General features: G+C 56.4%; 6 protein-coding genes across 6 annotated transcripts; 3 read left to right on the forward strand and 3 right to left on the reverse strand.

Moving 5' to 3' along the window:
• Positions 1–2,286: 2,286 nt before the first annotated feature.
• On the forward strand, positions 2,287–5,828 carry TEF3 (translational elongation factor EF-1 alpha; the record flags this gene model as incomplete). Its single annotated transcript, XM_053186343.1, has 3 exons — positions 2,287–2,438; positions 2,756–5,712; positions 5,770–5,828. 3 exons carry the CDS (start codon positions 2,287–2,289, stop codon positions 5,826–5,828), a joined length of 3,168 nt encoding a protein of 1,055 aa, XP_053029701.1.
• A 621-nt stretch (positions 5,829–6,449) lies between these two features.
• Positions 6,450–10,500, reverse strand: COL26b_013755 (uncharacterized protein; the record flags this gene model as incomplete). The annotated part of the gene is made up of 6 exons (XM_053186344.1): positions 6,450–6,991; positions 7,046–7,312; positions 7,368–7,598; positions 7,649–7,912; positions 7,969–9,490; positions 9,742–10,500. The coding sequence occupies 6 exons, from the start codon at positions 10,498–10,500 to the stop codon at positions 6,450–6,452; spliced, it is 3,585 nt and encodes a 1,194-aa protein (XP_053029702.1).
• Positions 10,501–11,179: 679 nt separating this feature from the next.
• On the forward strand, positions 11,180–15,921 carry COL26b_013756 (uncharacterized protein; the record flags this gene model as incomplete). Its single annotated transcript, XM_053186345.1, has 9 exons — positions 11,180–11,682; positions 11,748–12,117; positions 12,176–12,193; positions 12,384–14,154; positions 14,206–14,496; positions 14,554–14,799; positions 14,859–15,125; positions 15,177–15,377; positions 15,431–15,921. The coding sequence occupies 9 exons, from the start codon at positions 11,180–11,182 to the stop codon at positions 15,919–15,921; spliced, it is 4,158 nt and encodes a 1,385-aa protein (XP_053029703.1).
• Positions 15,922–16,073: 152 nt separating this feature from the next.
• On the reverse strand, positions 16,074–18,199 carry COL26b_013757 (uncharacterized protein; the record flags this gene model as incomplete). Its single annotated transcript, XM_053186346.1, has 4 exons — positions 16,074–16,575; positions 16,625–17,571; positions 17,717–17,820; positions 18,151–18,199. The coding sequence occupies 4 exons, from the start codon at positions 18,197–18,199 to the stop codon at positions 16,074–16,076; spliced, it is 1,602 nt and encodes a 533-aa protein (XP_053029704.1).
• Positions 18,200–19,809: 1,610 nt separating this feature from the next.
• Positions 19,810–21,135, forward strand: COL26b_013758 (uncharacterized protein; the record flags this gene model as incomplete). Its single annotated transcript, XM_053186347.1, has 1 exon — positions 19,810–21,135. The coding sequence occupies one exon, from the start codon at positions 19,810–19,812 to the stop codon at positions 21,133–21,135; it is 1,326 nt and encodes a 441-aa protein (XP_053029705.1).
• A 920-nt stretch (positions 21,136–22,055) lies between these two features.
• COL26b_013759 (uncharacterized protein) lies at positions 22,056–25,714 on the reverse strand (the record flags this gene model as incomplete). Its single annotated transcript, XM_053186348.1, has 6 exons — positions 22,056–22,495; positions 22,545–23,118; positions 23,176–23,572; positions 23,848–25,277; positions 25,330–25,593; positions 25,622–25,714. The coding sequence occupies 6 exons, from the start codon at positions 25,712–25,714 to the stop codon at positions 22,056–22,058; spliced, it is 3,198 nt and encodes a 1,065-aa protein (XP_053029706.1).
• Between the last annotated feature and the right edge of the window lie 78 nt (positions 25,715–25,792).

Here is a 25,792-nt window from a genome sequence, read left to right on the forward strand (position 1 = left end):
CCCCCCCCCCCCCCCCCCATGGGAAAGTCAATCTCCTGGAGGATCTACCTAGCGCCGCCCCCAAAGAGCGGGAGTGGGTGTGAAGAATCAATGAGTTCGGATATTGCAAATGCCTGGCTTCTTTGACTGCACACACGGAGAGACCAGAGGCCGGGGTGGCGAAGCCGAGGCGCAAGGGGCCCAGTGAGATCTGTCCCGTCCGACAGCTCCTGACTTGCTTCGTTCTTGGACGTTCGCTCGCATGGCGAGGATATTCGTAGGGACAAATCATGTCGTTGAACCCGTCGGCGACGACTCAGACGGCCTGGAAACTGCAGGGGAGTGTGCGGTTGCACATGGACGATGGCCGTCTCACCCCCCTTTTTTTTCTTCGTCAGTGTCGCCGCCGCGGTCGTGCTTCCCCCGTAATCCGCTAGACGCACGGAATATAGGGCTTATCGTGAGCCAGCCGGCATTTTATGTCAGGATTGTCAGCCTGCTGATGCTCTGTGCTTGTATGGGGTGGTGAGATGGCTTGGACGGGGATAAGTATGGGGATGCGACGGGATGTTGACGACATGTCGGGTCGACCGCCACTCGTGGAGCTGTCTTTAGCGATAGCCACCGCAGTTTTTTGGATTTGAGATGGCAAGGGGCAAGGCAGCAGATACACGTGTAAGGCATGCGATTGAGATGGCAAAACACCGACACCGTCCGAGGGTCTTTTAGGAGAAGACGGTTCAAGCAGTGACGGAATAGTATGGGAATATCTCGGAGGTCTGCTCCGTTGGGCCAGCGTCGGAACATAGGGCAGGGGCCAGGTAAGACGGTGTTTCTGCGCCGACGAGAGCAGAAAGAATAGCATGGCAATCTTGGAACCAACCATTGTCATTATGAGATGGTGGATGGTCGCTGTGTGAGACTAACAAAAAAAGAGTACGGGGATCCCTGGTGAAGGACACCTCAACAAGAAAAAAAAAAAAAAAAAAGTCAGGAACACCGACACTGGGACAAAACACCAGTATGGATTCCAACATTGAGATGTCAAATGGCAAACTACAAGTTACCGTCCGTGGGCCCTGAATGCCCAACTGACAATTGGCACCGAACTTCCAATGCCACCCAAGGCCAAAAAAAAAAAAAAATGTCGACCTGAGAATGAAAATTGCAGTGGTGCAGCCAACGCATGAAGGGGCATTTCTCTCACCGCCTTCCACCATCTATCCCGTTTCGGACTAGCGCGGGGTCTGATAGCCCCGCCGATAAGCATTACTCGCCAGGGGGGATGTCTCTCTGACTGGAGGGGCACTCTGTACAGCCCAGCACACGGCGCAGCGCTGCACTCACACTGTTCGAGACATGTCAGTGGTTGGGCGAGCACCAAGCAAGCCCGATACCTACTGGCCAGAACAGGAGGACACAGGTCAAGGACAGCGTGGACAGTGCAGCGACACCCAGTCAGGCCGCTGCACCGCTCCTGGTTTCCGCAGTTTCTGATTTTTCTGAGGTGTGGGGCTACCCTTGCCGCTAGCGTCGCCGTCGCCGGGCCAGGACTCTCAGAAAGAGTGCACCAGCAGGCGGAAGGACCAAGGCAGTGCCTCAGGTCGCCCGGGAAAAATAAAATAAAAAAACTTTTTTGGTGGGAAGGCGGCGAGTGAATGTGGCAGGCAGGCAGCCAGACCAGACCCGACCAGCCCAAGCCAACTGAGGCGACGCTGGACCTGCCACACCTGCGAGGGGACACCCATGGGCCCGCCTGAGTGGCCTCGAGTGGCCCTCTTTCAGTGGGAATGGAGGGGGAGGAGGGGGCAAGAGCGATAACACAAGCCAAAAAAGCGATTGCAGATAAAAAAAACTCGTCCCCCCGCCATCTTCTCCCCCCTCCCGAACATTTTTCCCTCCTCTTCCTCTCTCGAACCTCTCTCTACCTCCGTTCCCTTTTCTTCCTCTCCTGGATTGCTCGTCTTCCTCCAGACGTATCTCCACTCAGTCCTTTGACTTTCTTTTCCACAAAATATCGTCACTGTCTGCGACGGTTGTCAAGAGCTTTGCTGCCCTGATCAACCCCCGCCTTCGCAAGAAGAAACAACAGCGACCGAAGCGCCATCTTGAGCAGAAGTTTCCGACGATCCTCCAGTCGTCGTCTCTTCCCGCGGGCCTTCCCAATACCCAGAACTCGCCTTTCGGTTATACGATAGAGCATAGACTTCGCATCTAGACGCTTTAGACGTTCGGATCTGCGATTCTTTCACGTTAAATTTCGACATCACCCCGATCGAGATTAATACCCCAACAACAACCGCCATAATGTCTTCCGAGAACGCCCAGTCCGTCAAGGTTCTTGACGAGCTCTTCCAGAAGCTCACCGTCTCCAAGGAGGCTGCCGACGTCAAGGAGTCTGCCAGCGCCCTGGCTTCCTTCATGAATGGCCGCATCGAGGACCAGGATGTTCCCACCAAGTGAGTTTTTCTGCCCCTTGATTCCCGATTCCGTTCTCTACACACCACGGCGATGAAGCGGCGGCACCAGAAGAGTCGGAAAAGAGTGGCAGATGCGACCCAAGCCACCGTGTCCGCGGCCTTGGGACCCTTCTCCAACTTTTTCAGATTTTTTTTTCCTGCGTGCTTATTTTTTTCGCCTCGTCTCGGGCGGCCTTTGCACCGACCCGCCAGCATCTGCAAGTTGGCTGTCCCCCTGGCCACTCAGCGGCGAGCTATTTTCGGTGCACACACAAAATTTTTCTGGAGCATCAGAACTGACATGGATTACCCCGCAGGAGCATCGAGGCCATCCGCAAGCTGTTCAACAACAAGAAGGATGCCGCTGCCCGTGAGAAGGCCGCCCTTGCCATCGCCGCCATTGCCCAGCACTCCGAGGTCTCCGCCCACGTCGAACCCTTCCTTGTCGCCCTCCTCCCCAACGTCCTCGCCGCCGTTGGTGACAAGATCACCGGTGTCAAGAATGCCGCCCAGGCTGCTGCCCTGGCCATCGCCGAGGCCATCAACCCCAACGCCGTCAAGGGTGTCTTCGACCCCGTCTGCAACTCCCTCCTGACCGCCCAGAAGTGGCAGGAGAAGATGGCTGCCCTCGACGTCCTCGAGACCGTCGTCCGCACCGCCCCCGCCCAGGTCGCTTTCCGCGTCCCCGACCTCATCCCCGTCGTCTCCGAGTCCATGTGGGACACCAAGAAGGAGGTCAAGGAGCGTGCCTACAAGACCATGGAGCTCATCTGCCAGCTCATCGTCAACAAGGATATCGAGCGCTTCATCCCCGAGCTTATCAAGTGTATCGCCAAGCCCGAGAACGTCCCCGAGACCGTTCACTTGCTCGGTGCCACCACCTTCGTCACTGAGGTCCAGGAGCCCACTCTTGCCCTCATGGTTCCCCTCCTTGACCGTGGTCTCGCCGAGCGTGAGACTGCCATCAAGCGTAAGTCCGCCGTCATTGTCGACAACATGTGCAAGCTCGTCGACGACCCCAACATCGTTGCTCCTTTCTTGCCCAAGATGATGCCCGGTCTTGAGAAGAACCACGACAACTTGGCCGACCCCGAGGCTCGTGAGAAGACTCGCCAGGCCCTCGACACCCTCATCCGTGTCGGTAACGTCGTTGACGGCAAGATCCCCGAGGTCAAGCGCGACTCTGACGTCAAGGTTGTCCTCCCCAAGCTCAAGGAGGTCATCCCCGCCAAGCACAAGGCCAAGGCTGAGAAGCTCGAGATCGTCCTTGAGTATGCTGCCGCCATTGCCGGCCAGCTCATCGACGAGAAGGAGCAGGAGTCCCAGGTCTGGGCCGAGGCCCTCAAGCCTTACATCGCCGTCATTGTTGGCGACGAGGACGCCCAGAAGGTCACTGACGACCTCCGCAAGAAGGCTTCCCCCGGCGCTGCCGAGGAGGCCGAGGGTGATGCCGACGACGAGGAGGGTGAGGACCTTTGCAACTGCACCTTCTCTCTCGCCTACGGTGCCAAGATCCTGCTCAACCAGACCCACCTCCGTCTCAAGCGTGGCCAGCGCTACGGTCTTTGCGGTCCCAACGGTTCCGGCAAGTCTACTCTCATGCGTGCCATCAACAACGAGCAGGTCGAGGGCTTCCCCAAGCAGTCCGAGGTCAAGACCGTCTTCGTTGAGCACGACCTTGACTCTGCTGACACTGAGATGACCACCATCGACTGGACCATGATGAAGCTCAAGGCTGCCGGCGTCGAGACCGCCCAGGCCGAGGTCGAGGCCAAGCTGAACGAGTTCGGCTTCACCGACACCATGGTTAAGGGTGAGATCTCTGCCCTCTCTGGTGGTTGGAAGATGAAGCTCGCTCTGTGCCGTGCCGTCTTCGAGGCCCCTGATATCCTGCTTCTCGACGAGCCTACCAACCACTTGGACGTGAAGAACGTCAAGTGGCTCGAGGAGTACCTCTGCACCTCCCCCTGCACTTCCATCATCGTCTCCCACGACTCCGGCTTCCTCGACAACGTCTGCCAGCACATCATCCACTACGAGCGCTTCAAGCTCAAGCGCTACCGTGGCAACCTGTCCGAGTTCGTCAAGAAGAACCCCCAGGCCAAGTCCTACTACGAGCTCGGTGCCTCCGAGATGGAGTTCCGCTTCCCCGAGCCCGGTTTCCTCGAGGGTGTCAAGACCAAGGCCAAGGCCATTCTCCGTGCCAGCAAGATGTCCTTCCAGTACCCCGGTACCAGCAAGCCCCAGATCTCCGACATCACCTTCCAGTGCTCTCTCGGTTCCCGTATTGCCGTCATTGGCCCCAACGGTGCCGGCAAGTCCACCCTCATCAACGTTCTCACCGGTGAGCTTATCCCTACCGAGGGTGAGATCTACCAGCACGAGAACATCCGTATCGCCTACATCAAGCAGCACGCTTTCGCTCACATCGATAACCACCTCGACTCCACTCCCTCTGAGTACATCCAGTGGCGTTTCCAGACTGGTGAGGATCGTGAGACCATGGATCGTGCCAACAAGGTCATCACCGAGGCCGATGAGGAGGCCATGAACAAGATCTTCAAGATCGAGGGTACCCAGCGTCGCATTATCGGCATCAACTCTCGCAGAAAGTTCAAGAACTCCTACGAGTACGAGTGCTCTTTCGCCATTGGTGACAACGTCGGCCAGAAGAACGAGCGCTGGACCCCCATGATGTCCGCTGACAACGCCTGGCTGCCCCGTTCCGAGCTTCTGGCTTCTCACCAGAAGATGGTTGCCGATGTCGATATGAAGGAGGCCCTCGCCTCCGGTCAGTTCCGTCCCCTGGTCCGTAAGGAGATTGAGTCTCACTGCGCCAACTTCGGTCTCGATGCTGAGCTGGTTTCCCACTCTCGCATGCGTGGTCTGTCTGGTGGCCAGCGTGTCAAGGTCGTCCTTGCCGCTTGCTCTTGGCAGCGTCCCCACTTGATCGTTCTTGACGAGCCTACCAACTACTTGGACCGTGACTCTCTCGGTGCCCTGTCCAAGGCCCTCAAGGCCTTCGAGGGTGGTGTCATCATCATCACTCACTCTGCCGAGTTCACCAAGGACTTGACTGAGGAGGTTTGGGCTGTCATGGACGGCAAGATGACTCCTTCCGGCCACAACTGGGTCCAGGGCCAGGGTGGCGGTCCCCGTCTCAAGGCTGATGACGGTGATGAGGAGGAGAAGTTCGACGCTATGGGTAACAAGATTGTCAACACCAAGAAGAAGGTTAAGTTGACTTCTTCCGAGGCCCGTAAGAAGAAGAAGGGTATGTTCATCCCAGCCATTACTTGACTCATGACTTCAGAAGCTAACTATGTCGCAGAGCGTATGGCCCGCCGCAAGCGTGGTGAGGAGGTCTTCTCCGACGAGGACGACATCTAAACCAACTCGTCACGGTCGCTTTCCTTTCCATTTGTCACGAGCCTTCCAAAAGTCCTTTCGGTAACGCGGGTTGCATGGTTACGGGCCTGTTTATGATTTCTTTTGACGAGCACCCATGAGATTCCCCTTTGACATGAATCGCCGGATGAAGGAATGACCATCTCGCTCCAGGATTGGAGGATCCTGCAGGCGAGGAGAGAGGTTCCTGGCGACAGGGAATGTGGGGTAGAATAAGAGGTAGAAAGAGTAAATAGACGGCAATACATGCCATAGACATTTCACAATGGTCCCTTTGAAGTGATGTGCTGGTGATGCTGTCTGTGGTCTATGGATTCTCTGTTGATGCCTCAGGTTTGGTGTACCGCAAGCGCGAGGACAGTCCCCGTCCTCCCTTTACCATGCGGCCCTCGACAGTGAGTGTTCCTAGTCGTGCTTCTTATTGTCGATCCTCTGTCTGCGGTGGCTATTTACGTGCTTGCATTCGAGTTCCCCTGGTTGCATTTGGCCGAGTCAACATCGCCTCACATTGTCTTCGGTTAGGCTTGTATGCTCACATACATTGCCATCTGCGTCTTTGTTTCTGAAAAGCAAACATTGTGCAACGCCCAAGAACAGTGGTTTTCAGCGTCTTTTCCGAGTCCGCCTGCGGCCCTTTTTCCCAACGACGGTCCACCCGTCAGGTTGTACGTCCTCCATGACAACATCCCCATCCACCGATTGCGGTTTTTGGTTCAACAAAGGAAGCTCGATCGCCTCAACTCTGCCTTTCCCACCCGCGCCACCAAACCCTCCTCTTGTACCCCCTCCCGCCCGCGTCTTTGTAGACGCCTGCGTCGGCCTGACGTCGCTCTTCGGACCGGGAGACGCCGCGTCGCCCTGCAGTGCCCTCGCCCAGTTCATCTCGACCTTAGCTGCTTTGATGACTTTGGGGAAGTGGCCGGGGGCTGGGGCGCGGGGGACGCTTTGGACGTCGGTCTTCCAGCGGGGCTGGCTGGTGCCCGGGTTGGGTTGTCGGTGGTCGTGGGATGCGATGATACGGTGGCGGCAGGAGGTTTGTAGCCATGTTCGCAACTCGGTGTCCTCGGGGGACGAGGTCAGGGTTGTGCCGGCGCGGGTAAGGAGGGATGCGGTGAGTGGTGATGGAGAGGTGTATCTGATGAACGCTGTGGTATGTCAGTGACGGGATTCAAGGCGTGAGTGGGTTGGGAGATGTGTACAGGTCATGTTGTAGATGGACGTCCCGTCAGACACGTGCGCCTCGCGGAAACCTAGATCTGTCTCTTTGCCGTCGAACTCTCGCAAGGTCTGTTGCGTCATGGGAAAGTCTTCAGGGCGTGCTGCGATCTTGGCGACGATGAAGTCACGCGTGTCATACAGCTTGGTCAATACCCAGTGCGGGCTCTGTGCCTCGAGGTGTGGTGTGCAATCTGTGCCCCAGTATGGTTCTAAGTCGTTGAGTGCCTGGGTCTGCTCGGGCTTGATTTCTGCAAATTGTAGTTGTCAGTATTCAAACAACGCAAAGGGCATGATGGAACTCACTTTCCCGCCCGAAAACACAGTCCCGAATCCGGATCTGGGACGACGAGAGCGGTTTGGACGCCGACTGCTCCGGCACGACGCTTCCGATCCTCAACTCCTCCAGCGCTGCATGCACATCCACCCCGGAGACAGATCCGCCCTGCCCGTGGGCCTGCCTCCATGCCTCAGTGGCGTCTTGGCCGGCGAGATGGGAGATGAGGGACGCGCCGCCGGGGTGCATGTCGCAGTATCCTGCCCCGAGTCAGCCCTGCTCTGTATCTCGCATATCTTGATAACATTACCTGTGAAATCGTATACGCTGCCGTTGATGACGACGTACATCCCCGTCTCGCGGGCCGCGAACCACTTCACCTCGGTGGGCGTGAACACGCGGTCCCTCCGCCGCGGGCCGGCGGCGCTCTCGTCGCGCAGCCAGCCGATCTTATACGGGAGGAGGTTGGCGCGGATCAGGTCTGGGTGGAAGCCGGCGTCGATTGCGTCGACGGGGTTTCGGGTGCGGGAGAGGATGTGTTGGAAGGTGTAGTGGTCCGGGGAGAGGTTCAAGTCTACGTTTTGTGTAAGTCGAGGTGCCGTGAGAAAGAGGGGGCGAGGGGAGGCTTACTTGTGATATCGAAGACTTCGGCTCCGAGCGCGATCCATCGCGATCTGCCCTCGTTGCCGTCGTTGATCCGGAAGTCTTCTGCTTGGCGCCAGAGCATTGCCTTACCGAGAGGTTCTTGGTTGAGGACTTGGGAGAGGATGCTCGCTTCGAGGTTTGGAGAGAGCATGCGTCCTCGCGGACCGGGAGCAGTGAAGGCATATCTGGCATCTGAGTCCCAGCCGTTGGGGAACATCTCACTAACATCGTAGACTTGGATCTCCGTCTCGTCTTCGTCCTGCCATAAGACGACCTTTTGCCCTGCTCCCAACGATTGGAGGTCTCCAACCTCTCCAGGCGAGTAATGCTTGATGACAGTCCCGATAACCTCTCCAGCAATGCCAGGCCTTGCAATGGCCCAACTGGGCAAGTCAGCATCTTCCTCATCAACCCGATCATCCTCATATCCCACGGGCAAGAACACCTCCCCGCTGTACTCCGGCATCCGGAATCCGAAGTCCAACCAAACATCATCCAAGGGGAACTTATCCATCTTCGCCCTCACCTCCCTCATCGCCGCTTCAAACTCCATCACAAGTTCCCCAGACATAACACCGCCCCATTTCCATCTCAAAAACGCAACCCTCGCATTATCAAAACACATCTCCCGATCATGACTCCTCTCCCCAGCACGCCCAACGCATCTCCTCCTGTTCCTCTCTTTCTTACCCCTCCCCCGCCGCATAACCTCCTCCAGAAACCCCCGCGGCGCCGCAAACCTCGCTCCATGGACAAGAACGTCCGGATACGCCGGCACGCTCTCGTCCTCCCATGCTTTCACGCCCCGCCTCACCGGCACCGCAGCCATCGCAAGAAACCCAACCGCCCTCCAGAAGCCCCGTCCGCTCCTCTCCCCCTCGATCCTCGTCCCGCAGACTTGCTCCTCAACTCCAAACGGGGAAACCATCTTCTTTGCAGCCGCGATAACACCAGCTTCGCACTTGACGCTCCTCCCAATCCCTTTGGCCCCCGGCACCCAGCTGCGCATCTGAAACTCCGCAAACGGCGTCTCGCACCACTTGCGATACTCACATGCATACCACGGCCTCAACATCTTCAACCTCTCCCTCCGCTCCCTAATCCGTCCTCCAAACCCGCCAGCATCATCAAGCACATCCGCCCTGCGCACCGTATACCCCCTCGCCTTCGAGTACTCCGCCCTCGCAACACTCACACACCCCGTCTGAATCCTCACCCCCTCCGCCCCAAACTTGCGCACCTTCACCCCCCAGAAGTCCTCGCGGGTCATTTCCCACAGCACCCGCCCCGGCAAGCCCGCGCGCTCCTCGACGAACGGGTCGGAGGGCGCCCAGCCGCCGTAGTACTGGAACTGCCCCGCGGCGGCGGTCTCCGGGCGCGGGGCAAGCAGGGCATGGTAGGCTTTGCGGCGGGAGCGGGAGCTGGGCCAGGTGTTGCGGAGGACGGTGCCGAGGAAGGCGGTTTCGAAGGAGTAGCCTGCTTCGGCCCAGCGTTCGTTGTTGAAGAACTGTGCGGGTCAGCTTCGGGTAAGGATGGGTGGGAGGAGGGAACGCACGATTTCGAAGGAGGGGCAGCTGTGAGCTGGGTTTGCGGTTTTGATGGAGGTGAGGATGTGTCTTGATATCGCGTGCTACAGATGGGTTAACAGGTCAGGTTTAGATATGGAGGTTGGGGGAGCAAACCATGAGTTCATGCAACATCTAGAATCAAAGACCAAATCAGATTGCGAACGACATTAATTGGGGATGGATTACCTACAATAACAGCAACCTCAACACCAGCAACCCTCCTCTCCCCCTCACTCCCTTCACACATCCTCTCCACCAGCCTCACGTCCACTGTGCACCAGTGATACCCCCTTCCCTCACTCACAATCGTGTCCGTCTTGCCCAACAGCCCCGGTGCCTCATCCCCATGATGGAACCCCCAAAACACACTCCCAGCAATCTCATCCAACACCTTCACCGCCTGCGCGCGTGCTTCATGCGTAACCGGCCCAGGAAGCGCGCGGTAGATCGTCGCGTTGGCATACCTCCGCCCATCAACAGTCGCCGAGACCCCATGCACCGCCTCACGCCCCGCCGCGCTCAGCATCGCGAGCAGCCAGTGGTGCGAGAGCGCCTGTTCCAGCATCCTGTTCGCGAGCTCGATCGCAGGGCTGATATGCCCCCATGCGATGTCGTCGTCGATGTGCAGCGGCGCGTTGGCGATGTGGCAGGCGGTGCTGGCCCATTTGCTGCGGTGGAAGATGTTGTGCCATTTTGCTTCGTTGATGTGTATGAAGCCACCGTTGGGGGAAGGGGATGGGGAGTAAGGGTCGAGGGCCTGGAGGATGAGGGACTCGGAGGTGCGTAGGCCGCTTAAGTTGAAGAGTTGGCCGTGTTCGGCGTGGAAGAGGGTGTCGAGGGCGGGCGGGGGAGGGCAGGGGAGGGGGATGGGGGTTGGGAAGAGGGAGGTTGTGGTTGGGGATAAGGGGGGATGGGTTGGGATTGTGAAGGGGAGTTCTGTGTCGTCCATTGCGGAGGATTGGGAGTTAGAAAGAAGTGACTGAGAGATGGGAGTGATGCTTGAGATATCCGCTCCATGGCGACGACATGGTTTTCAGAGAATAATGAAGGTTGGGCGGGAACTGGGATGCCATGCTGCAGTCAATTTTGTCGATGACTTCAACATTGACGATTAAGACAGAAAAGAAACTGGCAGAAACATCTCATTCAAGTCTGAGATTATCAGATTCATCACCAGAAACTTTGCCTCGGTCAATACCTAGAAAGGGATGTTGTGCCCATTGTTTCTCAACCTCGCCCTCGTTTTCTTTGTCGCTCGTCTCCCTGCCATATTCCCCAGCATTGACATTTCAAGGTCCCAAAGAAACCCCTGAATACCTCTTGTTCTGTCTGTGCTTTTTCGCCGGTTTCGTTCCATTGAAAGCTATTTTTCGAAGTCCATTGAAATCGACCACAAAGGGCGGTTGTGTCAATGTCATACCTGCTCTGGACTTCTTCAACCTCATCTGGGAGTTGAAAGGGGGCGTGATGCCCGGTCATCAACCTTTGGTTCGACCTCTTTCTCTTCCAAACCTTTATTTTGCAGTTTATTTTCCTTCAGTGTATTCCGACGTGTTTTCGACCGTCCTCAGCTCTTGATCTTGTTCCTTTCGCATGTCCTTCGACTACTGCAACCATCAGATGCCAACATGAGCGACAACCGCGTCGACCCATGGAAGAAGCACTATGTCACGGGCACCCTCCCGCAGCTCAACAACGACAGGCTATCATGGCTGGATCCCATGTTCCCCTCCATGGACCCCGCCACGCTGCGGCTCGACCCGCCCAGCACCAACGCGCTGCCGAAGCCGTCGCCGGCCGAGCTCGACGACCTCTTCTTGTCGGAGCGCCTGCAGAAGCACTTCATGTACGGCTTGACGACGTGGGAGACCGCGATTCTGGCTAGCGCCGAGGACTACACGGCGTACGACGAGAGCGACCACACCACGGCCAACGACCTGCACGTGGACGAGGATTCGTGGCTGCGCGTGTGGCAGAAGTACCGCTGGAGGATCGACTTTGTGCAGCAGCAGCACTGGACCGGGAACGCGGGTAGGAAATGGACGGTGGATGACCCGTTTCTGTGGAAGGAGCTGTCGAAGTGCATTCAGCTGGCGGATAATATCTTGCGGGTGTCTGCGACGGAGCCATGGTGAGTGCTAGAAGCTACAGACTTCCGGACAGATCTGACCGCGATTTAACACCGTTGTGACACAGGCTGCGCATGCTACTATCCAAAGACGGCCTCGAATCGGTCAAAGTCGAAGTGCCGTATGGCTCTAAGAATTGGGAGCAAATCTGGCGCGTCAAGAACGACACCTCATTCATGACAACCACGCAAGCAGTGCTCGACTTCTTCGAGGACCCAGAGTTCTACACGGCCGTTCTATGGGCTTTCAAAGATCATTCTACCAACTTTGTCGCCTCAGATAATGGCTCGGCCGAAGTTGGGACGACCCATCAAACCTACAATGCACATCGCAGGCTGTCGCCGATCACCTTGGATATCGTATATTTGCAGACGATGCTTGACCCGTCCGCTACAGCGGTGTCGAAGAGATTGGCCTTGCATCTTCAGGCTCTTACTGTATGTCTCCCGAGACGAGAGAGGCGTATTGCTGAGTCGTGCTAACCTTATTGGAAAGATTGTACACGAACTCATGGTGAGTAATGGGATTTGAACTTGGTAGCCCAACTAATATTTTTCAAGCACGCGGTGAACTTAGAGATCCGAAGCAGACCTAATCCCGGATTGACGCAACCAACGCTCACCTTAGGCGGGCACGCAAAACATGAAATCGTAACATCAACCATGTCCCAGATTCCACATATCTCGGTACTAACACGTCCCAGTTCGGAGCCAGAGAATATTACCCCGAGATGGGCCATTCCTGGGAAGGGTCGGCTCTCGGCGGCTCCCTCTTCGGTATCGAGTCCCTCGAGACCGGGTCCCATTACAGGAACTCCAACGCAGCAGGCATCATCGCCGGCCTCGCCGTATGGCCGAACATCAACAGCCACACCTGGCACGAGACGTACGGCGTCGCCCTCTGCATCCCCTCGTACCGCACAACCTGGCCAGCCCCGGCCCTCTGGGCCACCTCGTTCCGCTCGGGCGACTTCTGGAACAAGATCGTGCCCAAATACGGGCCCGGCGCCCTCAAGATGCCCAAGCCTCTTGTCGACGTCACCATCGAAGATGCCCCGTTCAAATCCGCCGGCGGCCCCGTGCCATCGCAGGCGAGGTGGGTGATGGGCTATATCCCGCCTGAGTGGCATCGCAAGTCGCTGGGCACTCTGGCGCGGCGGCTCACCTCGCGTCGTCGGGCATACCAGACAAGGAGGCCGTGGTTCCCGGACACGTTCGCGATGTGGCAGATGACGCCCTGGAGCTGGACCGACTTCCGCCGCGAGCTGAACGTCGCGCTCACCATACACTTCGTCCGCAGGGGCCTCGTCGACCAGTTGTACCTGCAGAGCATGATCGTCAGACTCATCCACCCGCTCGTGATCGGCGTCAAGTTCCCCGACGGCAGGGTGAGTATGCAAATCCCGCCCGGCTTCGAGCACGTCAACAAGGAATGCGCCGTGCAGGCGTGGTTCTTCCGCGCTATCGGCATCCTCATGGCCGCCTCTCTGCCCGCCCACGACGGGGAGGTGGTACCGGAGAGGGAGCCCTCGCATTACAGCAACCCCAACCCGTGGAAGATCAAGGCCAGCGTCGCGACGGCGCTGAACAGCGCCGAGCGGTCGGACCTGTCCGCGGCGATGACGTATCTGTACAGGAACCGACACAAGTACGACGGCTTCCGGATGGACAAGAGGCATCACGCCCCGGACCCGCCCAAGAACAGGCTGAACCTGCGCCGCGACTTGATTGAGCTGGCCGTGTCCTGCTGGGATGCGTTCGAAGCAGTCTGCGACCTGCCTTTGGGGCTGCGAGGCGCGTTCTTTACTGCCGTGAATGATATGACGGCGCAGCTGAAGGCGGATTTGGGCAATGATTACAGATCATGGCTTGACTTCAACTTCCGCATGCCGGAATACGCTGGTGTATGGGAGAATGGGCGAGCGACTGGTTTGGAGAAGTTCAAGGAGGTACTCAAGGATGGATGGGACGCCATGAGCCCGGCGTTCGGAGAAGAAGCTGTTTTGCGATTCAACGGGGAGCCGGTGAAGGACCCCGGCCACATCGAAATTGAACCGACCTGGGCCATCGGATGCGTGGGTATCGCGGGTGACGTTGTTCCGGTTGACCAGCGTCCCGGAAAAGGCGACTTCAAGTACTTTACCACAAGCCAGATATACGACCAAGCGGTGGAAGAGGGGAAGCCTGTGCTCATTGCTGAAGAAGGGATTCACCTGAACATCTTCCTCGTTTCGGATGTCAAGGAACTCCTGGGAAACATCACTGAGGAACAACTGAACACCATCACGTCGAAGGAGTTCAATGGCCAACAGATAAAGCCCGAAGCTGTGAAACTACTAAGACAGGCTGCTCCCAACCTTGTGCCGCTGGGGAGGGCGATGAGAATCTGGAGAGAGGACGAGATCGCCCTGTGCGATGGGACGAACGGCTACCCCTTTTGCGTCCGTATCGCGGATAGCGTTTTTGACCTCACTGGTGCGTGTGAACCATTCCTTTCGTGGGTTTTTGATGCTGACAGTTTGAAAGATGTTGATCACCTGGAAAATGCTGGCCCCGACAAGCGCGTCAATGTCCTGGAAATCCTCAGGTCGACGCCGGGTGGCAACCCTTCCCAGAAGCTATTGCAGGCTGGCGTCTTCCCCCGAGCTGTTAGCGACCAGATCTCTCGATATCGCATTGGATATGTGGATTCCAAGGTGCCCAGAGCCACCCACAGGCATCATGAGAGGACGTTCACGGAAAAGACGCTGCGCCGCTACGAGTTTGTGGATTGCAGCATGTATGTTGCCATTCAGGACAAGGTGTACGACATCACAAGTGAGACCGCCACTCTTCTTTTGTTAGAGTCAGAATACTGACAGTTACAAATCTCAGACTACGTTATGCTCCATCCCGGAGGCGAAAGGCTCTTGGTCGAGAACGGGGGAAAAGACATTACCGAGCTATTCAACAAACATCACCCGAAATCCAAGGACGAATTGATAGAATCATTGCAAGCCGTGCGCATTGGCAGGTTGGTCGAGAACCGGTCCGAGACGGTCCTTCTCGACGGACTGCCGTCGCCAGAGGTTGTGCATCATGACGAGATCCTGCTCCGCAATGAGATCTACTCAGTGCGAGGTGAGCAGCCCTATCATTCATGCGACGAGAGTCACCAACTAATACTTTATTCTTGTCAGCTCTCATCGACTCGGCAGAGAACTACCGCCTCGTCGAAGCACTCAGGCCCTACCTAGGCAAAGACGCCACCCAAGCACTTGCGGCCGAGGACGACGACGAGGGTCCTCTGACGACGTTTGCGCGTATGAAGGGCTTCATCGTGGCCATGACCGACCCTAAAAAGACTGAGCTTCGCAACATGTCAATCACAGAGATGAGACACTTCGACGGGCTGAAGGACCGCCTGGCTTATGTTGCTGTAGATGGCTTGATTTACGATGTGACAGGTATGCCAGGAGTTACAAGCTGTCTCTGGATGGTCAACTGACACCACCCAGATGTCATCGACTTTGGTTACAATAATCGGAACTACGAGAATTTGCGTAACTACGTGGGTCACAGTATCCAGAGCGACGACGCCTTGGCCGATTACGTGAAGAACAACTGCGAGCACCGGCTCTGCGCCAGGTTGGTCGATTTCAGACACGCAGACAGTGGACCCGAAAAATTCATCTGGAATGCCGCTAGATGGCAACCAAGTAAGTTGAGTCTTTCCATCGAAAGCGACATCTTCCTAATTGAATCTCTCTAGTGGAGAACTACCCGCCTCTTTGGGGTTACAGACCCCCGAACCCTCCCTCGCCACCACAGCCCGACGAAGTCGCGCCTTACCCATACTTTCAGATGTTGGAGGATAAGTACGGCGTGCAGGACTTCTTCGACGGCCCTGACGACAACATCGCCAGCGAGGTGCTCGATTCCCTCGTCAACCCAGCCGGTGGCTACGAGGCGGACTCGGACGACTCGGACTCCGCCCAGACCGTCTACGCGGTGCAATCGTACCAGCCTGTTATGGCTTCGCGATATGGGAGGAACAGGGGCAAGATGGACGTCAAACGTCGGCTTAAGGAGAAGCACAGGATTCAGCGGCTACGTGGGAAGAAGACGCCTGGAATTAGGCCAAGACCGGATGATGGCAGCGTGGGTATCGAGGAGAGTGTGTGTTCGAAGCGTAAGGTTCATTTTGCGAAGGAGGATGGGCCTGAAAAGAGGCGGAAGATCTTCGAATACAGCACTGAATAGGCATAGAAGAATGGTGGTGTCGTAAGTTTGTTAGAATTTGTAGGTTAAGTTGGGGCGTTCATTTGATACGGATTTGATTGTTCGACTGTTGTTTTTGAACCCACGTGTCTTAATCCTCTTTCATCGTTTGTACCATTGTATCCTGTCTGGACCTAATCCTCGACACGCTTAAACCAAACGAGCGGCCCATCGCCTGCCGGCGTACCCTCAAGTACATTCTCCAGCCTGAGATCCAGTCCAAGCTCAGTCACCGTACCGGTAACATCAACCTTGAACTCCGCCCTCATACAGATAGAAGGAGTCGTGACGTTCTGGGCATCTCCAGCCTCCATATACAGACGCCCGACCCAGTAATTACCAGACTTGGGCTCGAGATACAGCACCGGCTTCATGAACGCCCAGCCCACGCCCGCAACGTTCAACACGCGAAGCTTGCATTGCTCGTTGATTTCCCTGTTGTAACCTAGAAACGAAGGTCCCGCATCTTCGCAGTGCAGATCGACCTGGACTGTTCCATATCCTGGATCGCTATACTCGCCGATGTGGTCGGAGATGGGTAGCGTCGGGAGGAGAGGCGGCTCTGGTACTGAAGGGTAGATATAATCACCGCAGTTCTCGAGATATTTCTGTTGCAACTTTTTCTGCGACTTGTACCTGCTCAAGTATCAGTGTCTCGTTTCCACTGTCCATGCAATCTGCTTACTGCTTATTAAGGTCAAGCCGTTTCTCCTTCGGCACGCCAAAGTGCTCGCACAAAAGATGATGAGCAATCAGCTCTATCGCAGGGGATTCGGTGTTCGACATGGCCGTAACGGCGAACTTCTTCGACGGGATCATGATCATGATTGACACAAACTGGTTGACCTGCCCAGAGTGAAAGTACGCCCTCTCACCCTCAAACACCGCCTGGTTCCACCCAAAAGCGTACGTCACCGGCCCGACGAACGGAGGCTTTGACATGGACGAGAAGCTCCTCGGCGTTTTTACTTCCCTGTGACCGTCCTTGGACAGCGGCGCGTCCTCATTCATCATGATGCGGAGGTACTTGGCGTAGTCAAGCACATTCGAAATAATCGACCCGGCTCCCTCTTCAGCAGAGAACGGCTCATGCGGCACCTGCAAATGCTTTCCCTGCACAGGATCGTAAACATACTCATTCGCAAGCCCCAGCCCACTCTCCCCCGCATCCCTCAGCGAAAAGTACGTCTCCCCCATCCCCATCGGCTCCCACAGCCTCTCCCTCAGAAAATCACCCAGCCACTGCCCGGTAAGCGTCTCGATGAGGTACCCCATCACGCCAAACATCTTGTTGCAATACTGATACCTCGCGCGCGGCTCCGCGGACATGGGCAGATTCCGCAGATTCCGCACCATCTCGCGCGCCGTCGTCGCCGAGGACGCGAGGTCGTGGCGCGGATAGCCCGTCCGGTGACTCAGTGCGTCCTCGAGCGTGACGTGTGCCGTCGCCCACGCGTCGCTGAGGACGAAGTCGTCGAGCACGCTGGACACGGGCGTCGTCCAGGTGAGGCTGGTGGAGTTGTCGACGAGGAGGGAGAGGCCGGCGGCTGTGAAGGACTTGGTGGTGCTGCCGGTGTAGAAGAGCGTGTGCGGGGTGGCGGGGGTTGAGTTGAGGATGGCGTAGCCGTAGCCCTGGTGGTGTGTTAGCTGATGGTGTCGTGGGCGGACGGGGTTGGTGTGGCCACGCCGGCGCCGTGATTGCGGGCCTGGCGCCGATCGCCGGGCGGCGATGACCCGCCGACGGATCCGTGATGCCGGACATTGGGGGAGTAAGTACCTTGGCCAACGTCTTGTCTCCATCTACAGCAGCCACTGAAAGACCCGGCACATGCCATTCTTCCATCAAGCCTTCGATGTAAGCGCTGATGTCTGAGGAGAGCACTGACGGATCAGCGTCAGACGATTGGAGGGGCCGCTGTGCCGCATCCTGCCCGACTGGTCGACCAGCGGCTGAGAGCGCCAATAGAGCCAGAAACGCCCTCATATTCAATTACAGTCATGAATCAATATCTGTCAGTAAGTTGGTGATGGTTTAAGGATGAGGGGTTAGTTGACACTCGGATTTCCTGTAAGCTGAGAGCTTGAACGTCGGATGACGTTGCCGCACAATGATCCCTGTCTCAGAACATTAGGTCGTGCTGATTACGGCGCCGCATCGGCCATCTGTGCCGCACGAATGGATAAGCGCTGCATCTTGACAGGACTGTTTACATTGGTCCGTATGAGGAAGGTCTTTGCGCGCTGTCGCTCGACTACACATTGAGCTGGTCAGCATGGTAGACGGACAACAATATTGCTAGAGGTTGAAATTGTCATATGCAAGGCATTTGCTGAATGTTGGATAATGGGCTCCTTGACAATGAAGATGACGAGGAAGAATACAATGCATTGTCCATAAACGCCATTGCAGGATTTCAAAAACCCAAGATGCCCCTGGAACCTATCGGAGAGAGGATGTTGAATTATCCTTTATCCACTGTCCATCGAAGCTTCTTGTCCTTCTCTCATGTGTAGCTCTCTCGTTGCACAGGGAGGAGGTCTTTTGTTGCCTGACTTCAAAGAAGCCTGTGGGCCCAAGCAAAGTTTCTAGAGCACGCGCTTTGTTTCCGTAAAGTTGAAATATTTCCAACTTGTGTCCAATATTGGATCTTGAGATCAACGCAGTTTTCAACACATTCATTAAACTGTAGGGTTCTTTGCAACTTGAATTATCATCGAAGCAACCTTTTTCCTGGTTCAAACGCACCCAGATAACCAACTCAATATGTCTGCGTTCTCCGCCACCGACAATCAGGAAATGGCCAACCTTCTTGTCCTCGCCGCAGCCACCACTGAACAATTCCAGTGGGCCCACGAGGCGGCCACAGGAGAAACCGCGCTGGGCATCTCCGGCAACAGGCTGACCAACCCGAGCGGCTGCGAAACCACCGTATCGCATCTCGACATGTACCATCAAGACCTTGAGAGTGCCCGTATTACAAACGCGCCAAACGGAGATGGGCCCCACCCGAGACGAGAATCTCTGCCTAATACTCTTTTCCTGGACGATCTCCTTTGTATCGAGAGCAATACTCCGACGTCCTTCGAACTTACCTTGGCCCTCGAGAACCTTGCTTGAGAACGCCACAAAACCCGTTCGGCATGGAGGTATTAAGCTTTCCGGGGATGTGCAGGACCCATATAAAACCGTTCAACGGCGCAGATATTTGTGAGCCGCATCACTCAGGGTTGGAAACCCCCTGCGAAAAGCCGCATACAAGCTTCAATATTGGTACTGATCGGGCACATTCCAATCTCACCCAACGATGCGGCGGCTACAGATCTGTCCAACACAATTTCACCAGAAGGATGGCCGCTCATCTATACTGGCAATATTGGCCATAGAGGAGCTCAGAGACGACAAATGGTGATGACGATGGCCACAGGGTATGGCAGTGCCTAGGGATTGGAGACTGCCAAGAAGGCAAAGTAACAGTAGACAAGGGAAGAAAGCCAAAAGGGTCATAATCATGATACAGTCGTTCATCCAGCCAGATTGAAGTATTTGTCCACACCGCACATCCCCAAGCACCCTGGGGGGGAAACCTCAATATTCTTGAGCGTCAAACCGCCACTCGACTGAAGAATTGCCACCCAATGCTTTCTCCGAACTTAGACAACATCCGTTGCGAACAATGCAGGTTTTAATAAATAGAGAGATCTTCTTCCCCTCGCGTTCTTCTCGCTTTTCTTCCTTCTCATCATCAGCAGCTAGCAACCAGCTTACTGACATCAACGCTAGCAACTCTAACGTCACCAGGTTTTCACGAACAACAAATCTTGCCATCTAAAACCATCTTATCACATCATCTATTCTAGTCACACAACAAGATGCACTCTACCAAATTCTTGGCAGCCATCCTGGCTGTCGCCGGCACGGGTTTAGCCATGCCCCTGGAGGCACCCATCGCAACCCCGGCTTCCCCTTCCCCCACCGGTGCCGCCCCGGCCGTGAAGGGTCTTAAGGAGTCGTGGGTTGGCTGTGACAATGGTCATTGCCCCCCCGAGGACCCCAGTCCCTGGTCGAAGAAGGCCAAGGAGCGTTGGGCAGCGAAGAAGGCCAGGATGCTAAAGAAGCCTTCGAAGCCCAAGAAGCTCAGCCCCGAGGAGCTTGAGAAGAACTTAACTGAGCTTTGGGGAGAAAAGAAGGCTAAGAAGTTCTTGGCAGCGAAGAAGGCTAAGAAGCCGCAGAACCCTCCCAAGACTGCGGAGCCTCCGTGCAACAAGGACAAGAGAGACGCGGCTGTCGACGGCGCCTGCGCAACCGACGATGATGGCTTCAGAAAGCTGTCGCCGGAGGCCCTCAGCGCCATCCTCAACGCCGCCCCGGGGCCCGTCGTGACCAAGTCAATGCCCGCCGTCGCCGCAGACAAGATCCTGCCCAACGACGCCATCGAGAAGATCCGCGGCCGTCCTGGCCCCGGCGTCGTCGCCCCTACCGCAGCCGTCTCGGGTCCTCTCAAGCTGACCAAGAGGCCCGCCCGCACTTCCTCGGCCACCGGTACCCCTACCGCGTCCTCAGCTACCGTTAGCTCGACCGCCGCTACGGCGACCAACACCACCGGTACGGCGACCGGCACCACCGCCCCCACAAAGGCCCACCTCGCGGCCCGGGGCTACCCCTCCAACCTCGCGGACCTCGTCCGCGTCGGGCCCCAGATCGAGAAGAAGTCGGCCACCGCGATCCCCGCCAACATGACGTCCCAGGAATATTGTGCTCCCAGAATCGAGAAGATCCGCCAGAAGGGCATCGAAGCCGGGGACAAAGTCGGGGAGCCTTCCATGGCGACCAAGAGGGCCGAGTTAAAGGCCATGGTGGGCTGTATCATCGAAATATTCAGGGACGCCTTGCTCGGTCCTGAGAGCGCGAAGCCCACCGCGACCCCGGCGCCCAACGCCCCCGACTGCGCTTACATCATGGACGAGGGCGTCAAGGAGATCATGGCCAAGGGAGACGCGGCCGTGGAGAACAACGAGGCCTTCCAGCAGTGTGTCTTCGCTGAGGCCGCGAGCCAGAGTTCGGCTTTGTCGAAGCGTGGTCGTATCGATCGTATCCCAGTGCTGGATGATGCTACCCGCGAGCGTCTCATTGCCGAGGGCGAGATCATTGTCCTCACGGGAAAGCGCAAGACGGGCAGCAAGCCTCAGCACTCTTGAGTCCTCTGCTGACGATGAGGAATGGGTGAGGACAAGTGGCGAGTTGGGGGAAAGACGGGATGTAGGAGCACAGGGCCCTGAAGAAAGAAATTGAGCAAAAAAGGCCACATGTGTGGGTTCCCTGCATTTATTAGATTGCATGAGTAGGGAAGCAGTGTATCACCTCATTGGGGATTAAGTCTAGATAAGAAGTGGAATCTATTTTTTTCCCACACGTGTCGCTCTCGAGTCCCGGGTATCATGTGCCGTATCTCCATGGGCCGTAAAGGTTTTCAATATTTCATGTTGACGCAAAGCATCCCCCCACTCACCGAACGCCACCCCCAAAATGAGCAAGACGAGGGCATCGCCTCACTAACCCGTGTGAGCTCCTCCCTCATCCTCACCTCTGATGAACGCGTCTGGCTGGGAACGCCGAGGACACGAGGTAATGACAAACTTGGCAGATCACCTACAACTTACAAGACACGCAGAATCGAAGTTTAAGCAATTCTTTGTTCAATTGAAAGCAAGTACGACTGGAATGATACCTCTCCTGCTTGGGATATAGAACTAAAAAAACGCCGCGACCAAGTACCATGAGCATCGCCACGTCCACACTTTTCCAGTGCAGATAACATGAGGGCTACTTTTCCATCCGCAAAATGAGGTAACCTAACGCCTGTTGGGTATTTCCGATCCGAACGCCTCAAAGCATACGAAGGAGCACCCAGGCGCTCCCGTACGCCAAGAAGCAAAAGAATCTGACCGCTGGCGTTGCTTCTGCTGGTCCTCCTCCCATCCTCTCAGCCCCTTTCATCTCTGGTCCTCGTCCGTCTCCGGTGTTTTCGTCGTCCTCGTCGTCATCGTCTTGGATCTTCGTCTGTCTTCGTCCGTCTCCGTTTCCGTCTCTCGTCATCCATTAGCAGAAAGGCAGATCTTTACACTGCTTCGGTCTTAACGCGAGCCTCGTGGGCACCTGCTTGAAACTCATCCTGCAGTTGCGAAGCGGCGAGATCGTCGCCATCGGCAAATGGATCAACGTCTTCGGAAACCGAGGAGACCTCGGCTGCTGGAGACTTGGCGAACCACCGAGATGTGCCCTGCAAGATGGGGTACATTTCAGCCCGAAGAAGGCGCTCCGCTCTTGGGAGACCAGCTGGCTGGATGCTGGAGTCGACCCCAACTAGGACAGAAAGGTAGTCACGAGCGAGGAGGTTGTAAATCTCCTGAACCTGGACCGCCATATCATTTTCGACCCGTTTGCATAGCGCCTTGAGTTGCTCTTTGACGCTATCTGTGGAGCGACGGAACATTGTATGACGGGCATTCTCAACGTGGTTGATCATGTGCGACTTCATGCGAGCGTACGAACCGGTGCCTGTCGAAAGGTTAGCTTACTACCCGTTGACCGAACTAGATAAACTTACCACACTCTGCGACACACAAGTCATATCCCGGCTGCATCTCCTCGGTGATAACGGGATGGGAGCCTCTGCTGGCCTCACGCTGCAGTTCCTGGACGACGGTGCGGAGCAAACCTGGAATTTCTTTGAGCCGGGCCGTGTGGGTCCGAAGCTGCTGGCTCAGCATGTTGATTCCTGCGTAGTTGGTGCCGCGCTGCTGAGAACGGGCGATGGCTCCACGATGGAAAGTGTCCAAGAGCAGGCGGGCACTCATAGCGAAACCTTCAAGCGCTTGGGGGAGGCGGCGTTGGAAAGCACGCTCCCATCCAGTGGCAAGCTGCTTGCTAATCGGCTCGAAAAGCTCGGCATTGCAGTCGCGAGGACCAGATGCACCAGCATAGACACCGGACCGGCAGCACGTGGCCTTGTAGGTTGCCCAGAACATGCCACCCTCGCTTCGGTGTGCGCCCCAGGAGGTGGCAGTTGGGACGGCTGCGGCGGACGCTGATGGAATGGTAAGATCAAAGTAATCGTATATGCTTTCAGCCAGAGCCTCCTTTATCGAGGTAAGGCATTCATCGACGGCCTTCTTAAAGTCCTGCATTCAGTCAGCACTCAGCAAGACCCGGCAAGACCAAAGGGCCAGGGAACTTACTCTATCCAACGAAGCCAATTGCCGACGGATGTGACCTTCCTCGTTTCTCTTGTCTTGGTCGCTCATGTGGGAGAGGGAGCCATCGTTGGCAGCCCACATCCTCATGGAGTTGAGTAGCTGGCTCAAGTCGTTGAGGAAACGACGGCAAGTGGCCGCACGGCCAGCTTCCGTGAGCTTCTTGGCATGCTGTTGTAACTGGGGTACCTCAGTTTCGTCAGCGTTGCGGAAGCCTTCGTCGTTGAAGTCGTCCTTCTGTAGGCGACCTCTCATCTTCTGATACGCACGGCTGCTGACACAGAATACGGGCAGGTTCCGAGCGACCTCATCATAGTCTCTGATATCCTCATCCGGGTTGAATGTCTCTTCGTTCTCCTCGATGGCAGCTTCCTGATCCAATCTGCAGTAGTTAGTAACAAATTCATAGTGCAAAAGCGGGGGACGAGAATGAGAAACGAGGACGGAGAAGACAGACGAGGACGGAGAAGAGAGGATAAGGCAAAGGACGACAAGGCTTGAAGATAGGGAACGAGGATGGGAAACGAGGAGGAGAAACGAGGAGGGGAAACGAGGAGGAGAAATGAGGATGGGGTACGAAGACGACGGACGAAGACGGGGGACGAAGACGGGGGAGGATGACGGGAGAAGGGGAGAGGGTGGGGGCCAAAAACCTACTCTTTAATACCCATGGCGAAATCGCGCTGAATAGCGCCTTTCGAATATTCGTTCCTGCCCTGAATACAAACAGCTTTTACGCCAGCGAGAAGACGACTCTCTTCGGCTTGAAGGGGCTTCATGGCCTGTCGAAGATCGGACAACTTGTGGTCCACCTCCTTTCGCAGTTGGCGAACCTCCTTGCGCTGGGCTTTGAGGTCCGAGAGCCTTTCCTGGATCGCCTCTTCCGTTAGGGGCTGGCGTTCGTCATCGCTGTCGCCATCGTCGTCGTCGTCGTCCGGCTGGTTCTCCTTATCACTAGCCGAATCGTCCGAATACGACTCGTCATCGCTGTCAGCAGACATGCGGTTCTTGCGGCTTCTGGAGGAGGTCGCACCGCGTTTGCGTTTCTTGCCGTGGGTGGTGGGTGCGTAGACGGTCTTGCCATCAGCGTGCCGCTGCGATAGGTCGTCCCACTTTTCCCACTGACTGTCGAGCTGCTCGAGCCTATCGAGAAGATCTGCCTTCTCGTCCTTGCCGTCCATGAGTTGTTTCTTGAGGATACGCAACTGGTCGCGCAGGTCGTCAATCTTGGCCCACGAGTCGGCGACGTCTGCTTCAATATCGAGACTCTCGGCGGCCTCAGTCACCGAAATATCGTCCGTCTTGGAGCAGATGAAGGTAACAGCGGAGTAGATACCGTCGTACTTGAGCTGGCGCTTGAATGAGTCACCAAGAAGTGACTTGGCGGTCTTGTCGTCGACTGCGCGGTTGATGGGTGCGACAATCCAGAGACCACTGCATGCCTTCATGTATTGCTGGGCAACAGCAGCTCGGGCGGCGTTGGAGTCCTGTACACCGGGCAAGTCGACGATGATGGCGCCAGTGGACAGAGCGTTCGCCTTGGTGTAGATGCGGACAACCTTGATCAAGGGCCAATACTCCATGGGGACGTCCTTCTTGAGATGGTTGTTCTTCTCTTTGCTGTCGACGTAGCGTTGCATGCCGTTGTAGAGCTCCTTGGCGGTGGTTGACTTGAGCTTCTTGACACTGCCGAGCACACGTCTCACTTCGGACTCGTTGGCGAGTTTCTCGGGGCTGCTCTCGGCGATCATCTTGTTGGTCTTGGAAGGATAGACGGACTTGATCTTGGCGTAAGCGATACCAGCCTCCGTGTCAGGGTTGGTGCACTCGCGGGATACATTGCCATTGTCGTCAAAAATGTCCGTGTACAGCGTCTTGAGCTCCTTCATCCAGTCCTCAGAAGAAATGAACTCAATCTCGGCACGGTAGAGCTCGGAGGGGTCGTCGGACTTGTTGTATGAGATCTCCGTGGGGGAGGCAGTGCAGGCTCGGAGACAGTTGGTCGGCAGAAGCCTCTCCTCGTCAAGGAGGGCGTTGATGACGGAGCTCTTGCCGGCACCAGTGTTGCCAACGACACCAACAATGGCCTTTGGAAGCCTCCGATCGGGCCTCGAGATCGCTGATTGCCTTGAGCCAGACGGGAGCTTGGGTGTCGGGCATGGATGAAGCAGCGTTGAAGAAGTTCTTGATATGGTTCAAAAAGTCCAGGCCTCGCTTGACGCCATCCTCTAGGACCTCCGGGGATGTCTCTGTAGACCACTCTTCGAGAGGGTCGGGGCCTTGCTGTTCTTCCTCGATGGGTTGTTGCTCTTGGCTGACCTCGGGCTTGACCTCAGCTTTCAATCCAGGCTCAGCCTTGACATGGTGAAGAGGGGTGCCGCGGAGAGGCGTAAGGAGATGCGACTGGGTTCGAGTTCCTTGGGTTCGCAACGGGTGCAACGGGGGTCGAAAGCAAGTTGTTGGCATCGGATGGCTCAGGTTTGACGCCCTCCATCTTTACCCCCTCCATCTTAATCGGGGGCATCTTGTCAGATGAATTGTGACTAAGCCAAGCGACGTAGACCGTGGTTCTTGGACGAAAATGGTGACGGTGACGATGGGT

Source organism: Colletotrichum chrysophilum, assembly GCF_026319265.1.
Source record: "Colletotrichum chrysophilum strain AFK26 chromosome Unknown scaffold_254, whole genome shotgun sequence".
Classification (NCBI taxonomy): domain Eukaryota; kingdom Fungi; phylum Ascomycota; class Sordariomycetes; order Glomerellales; family Glomerellaceae; genus Colletotrichum; species Colletotrichum chrysophilum.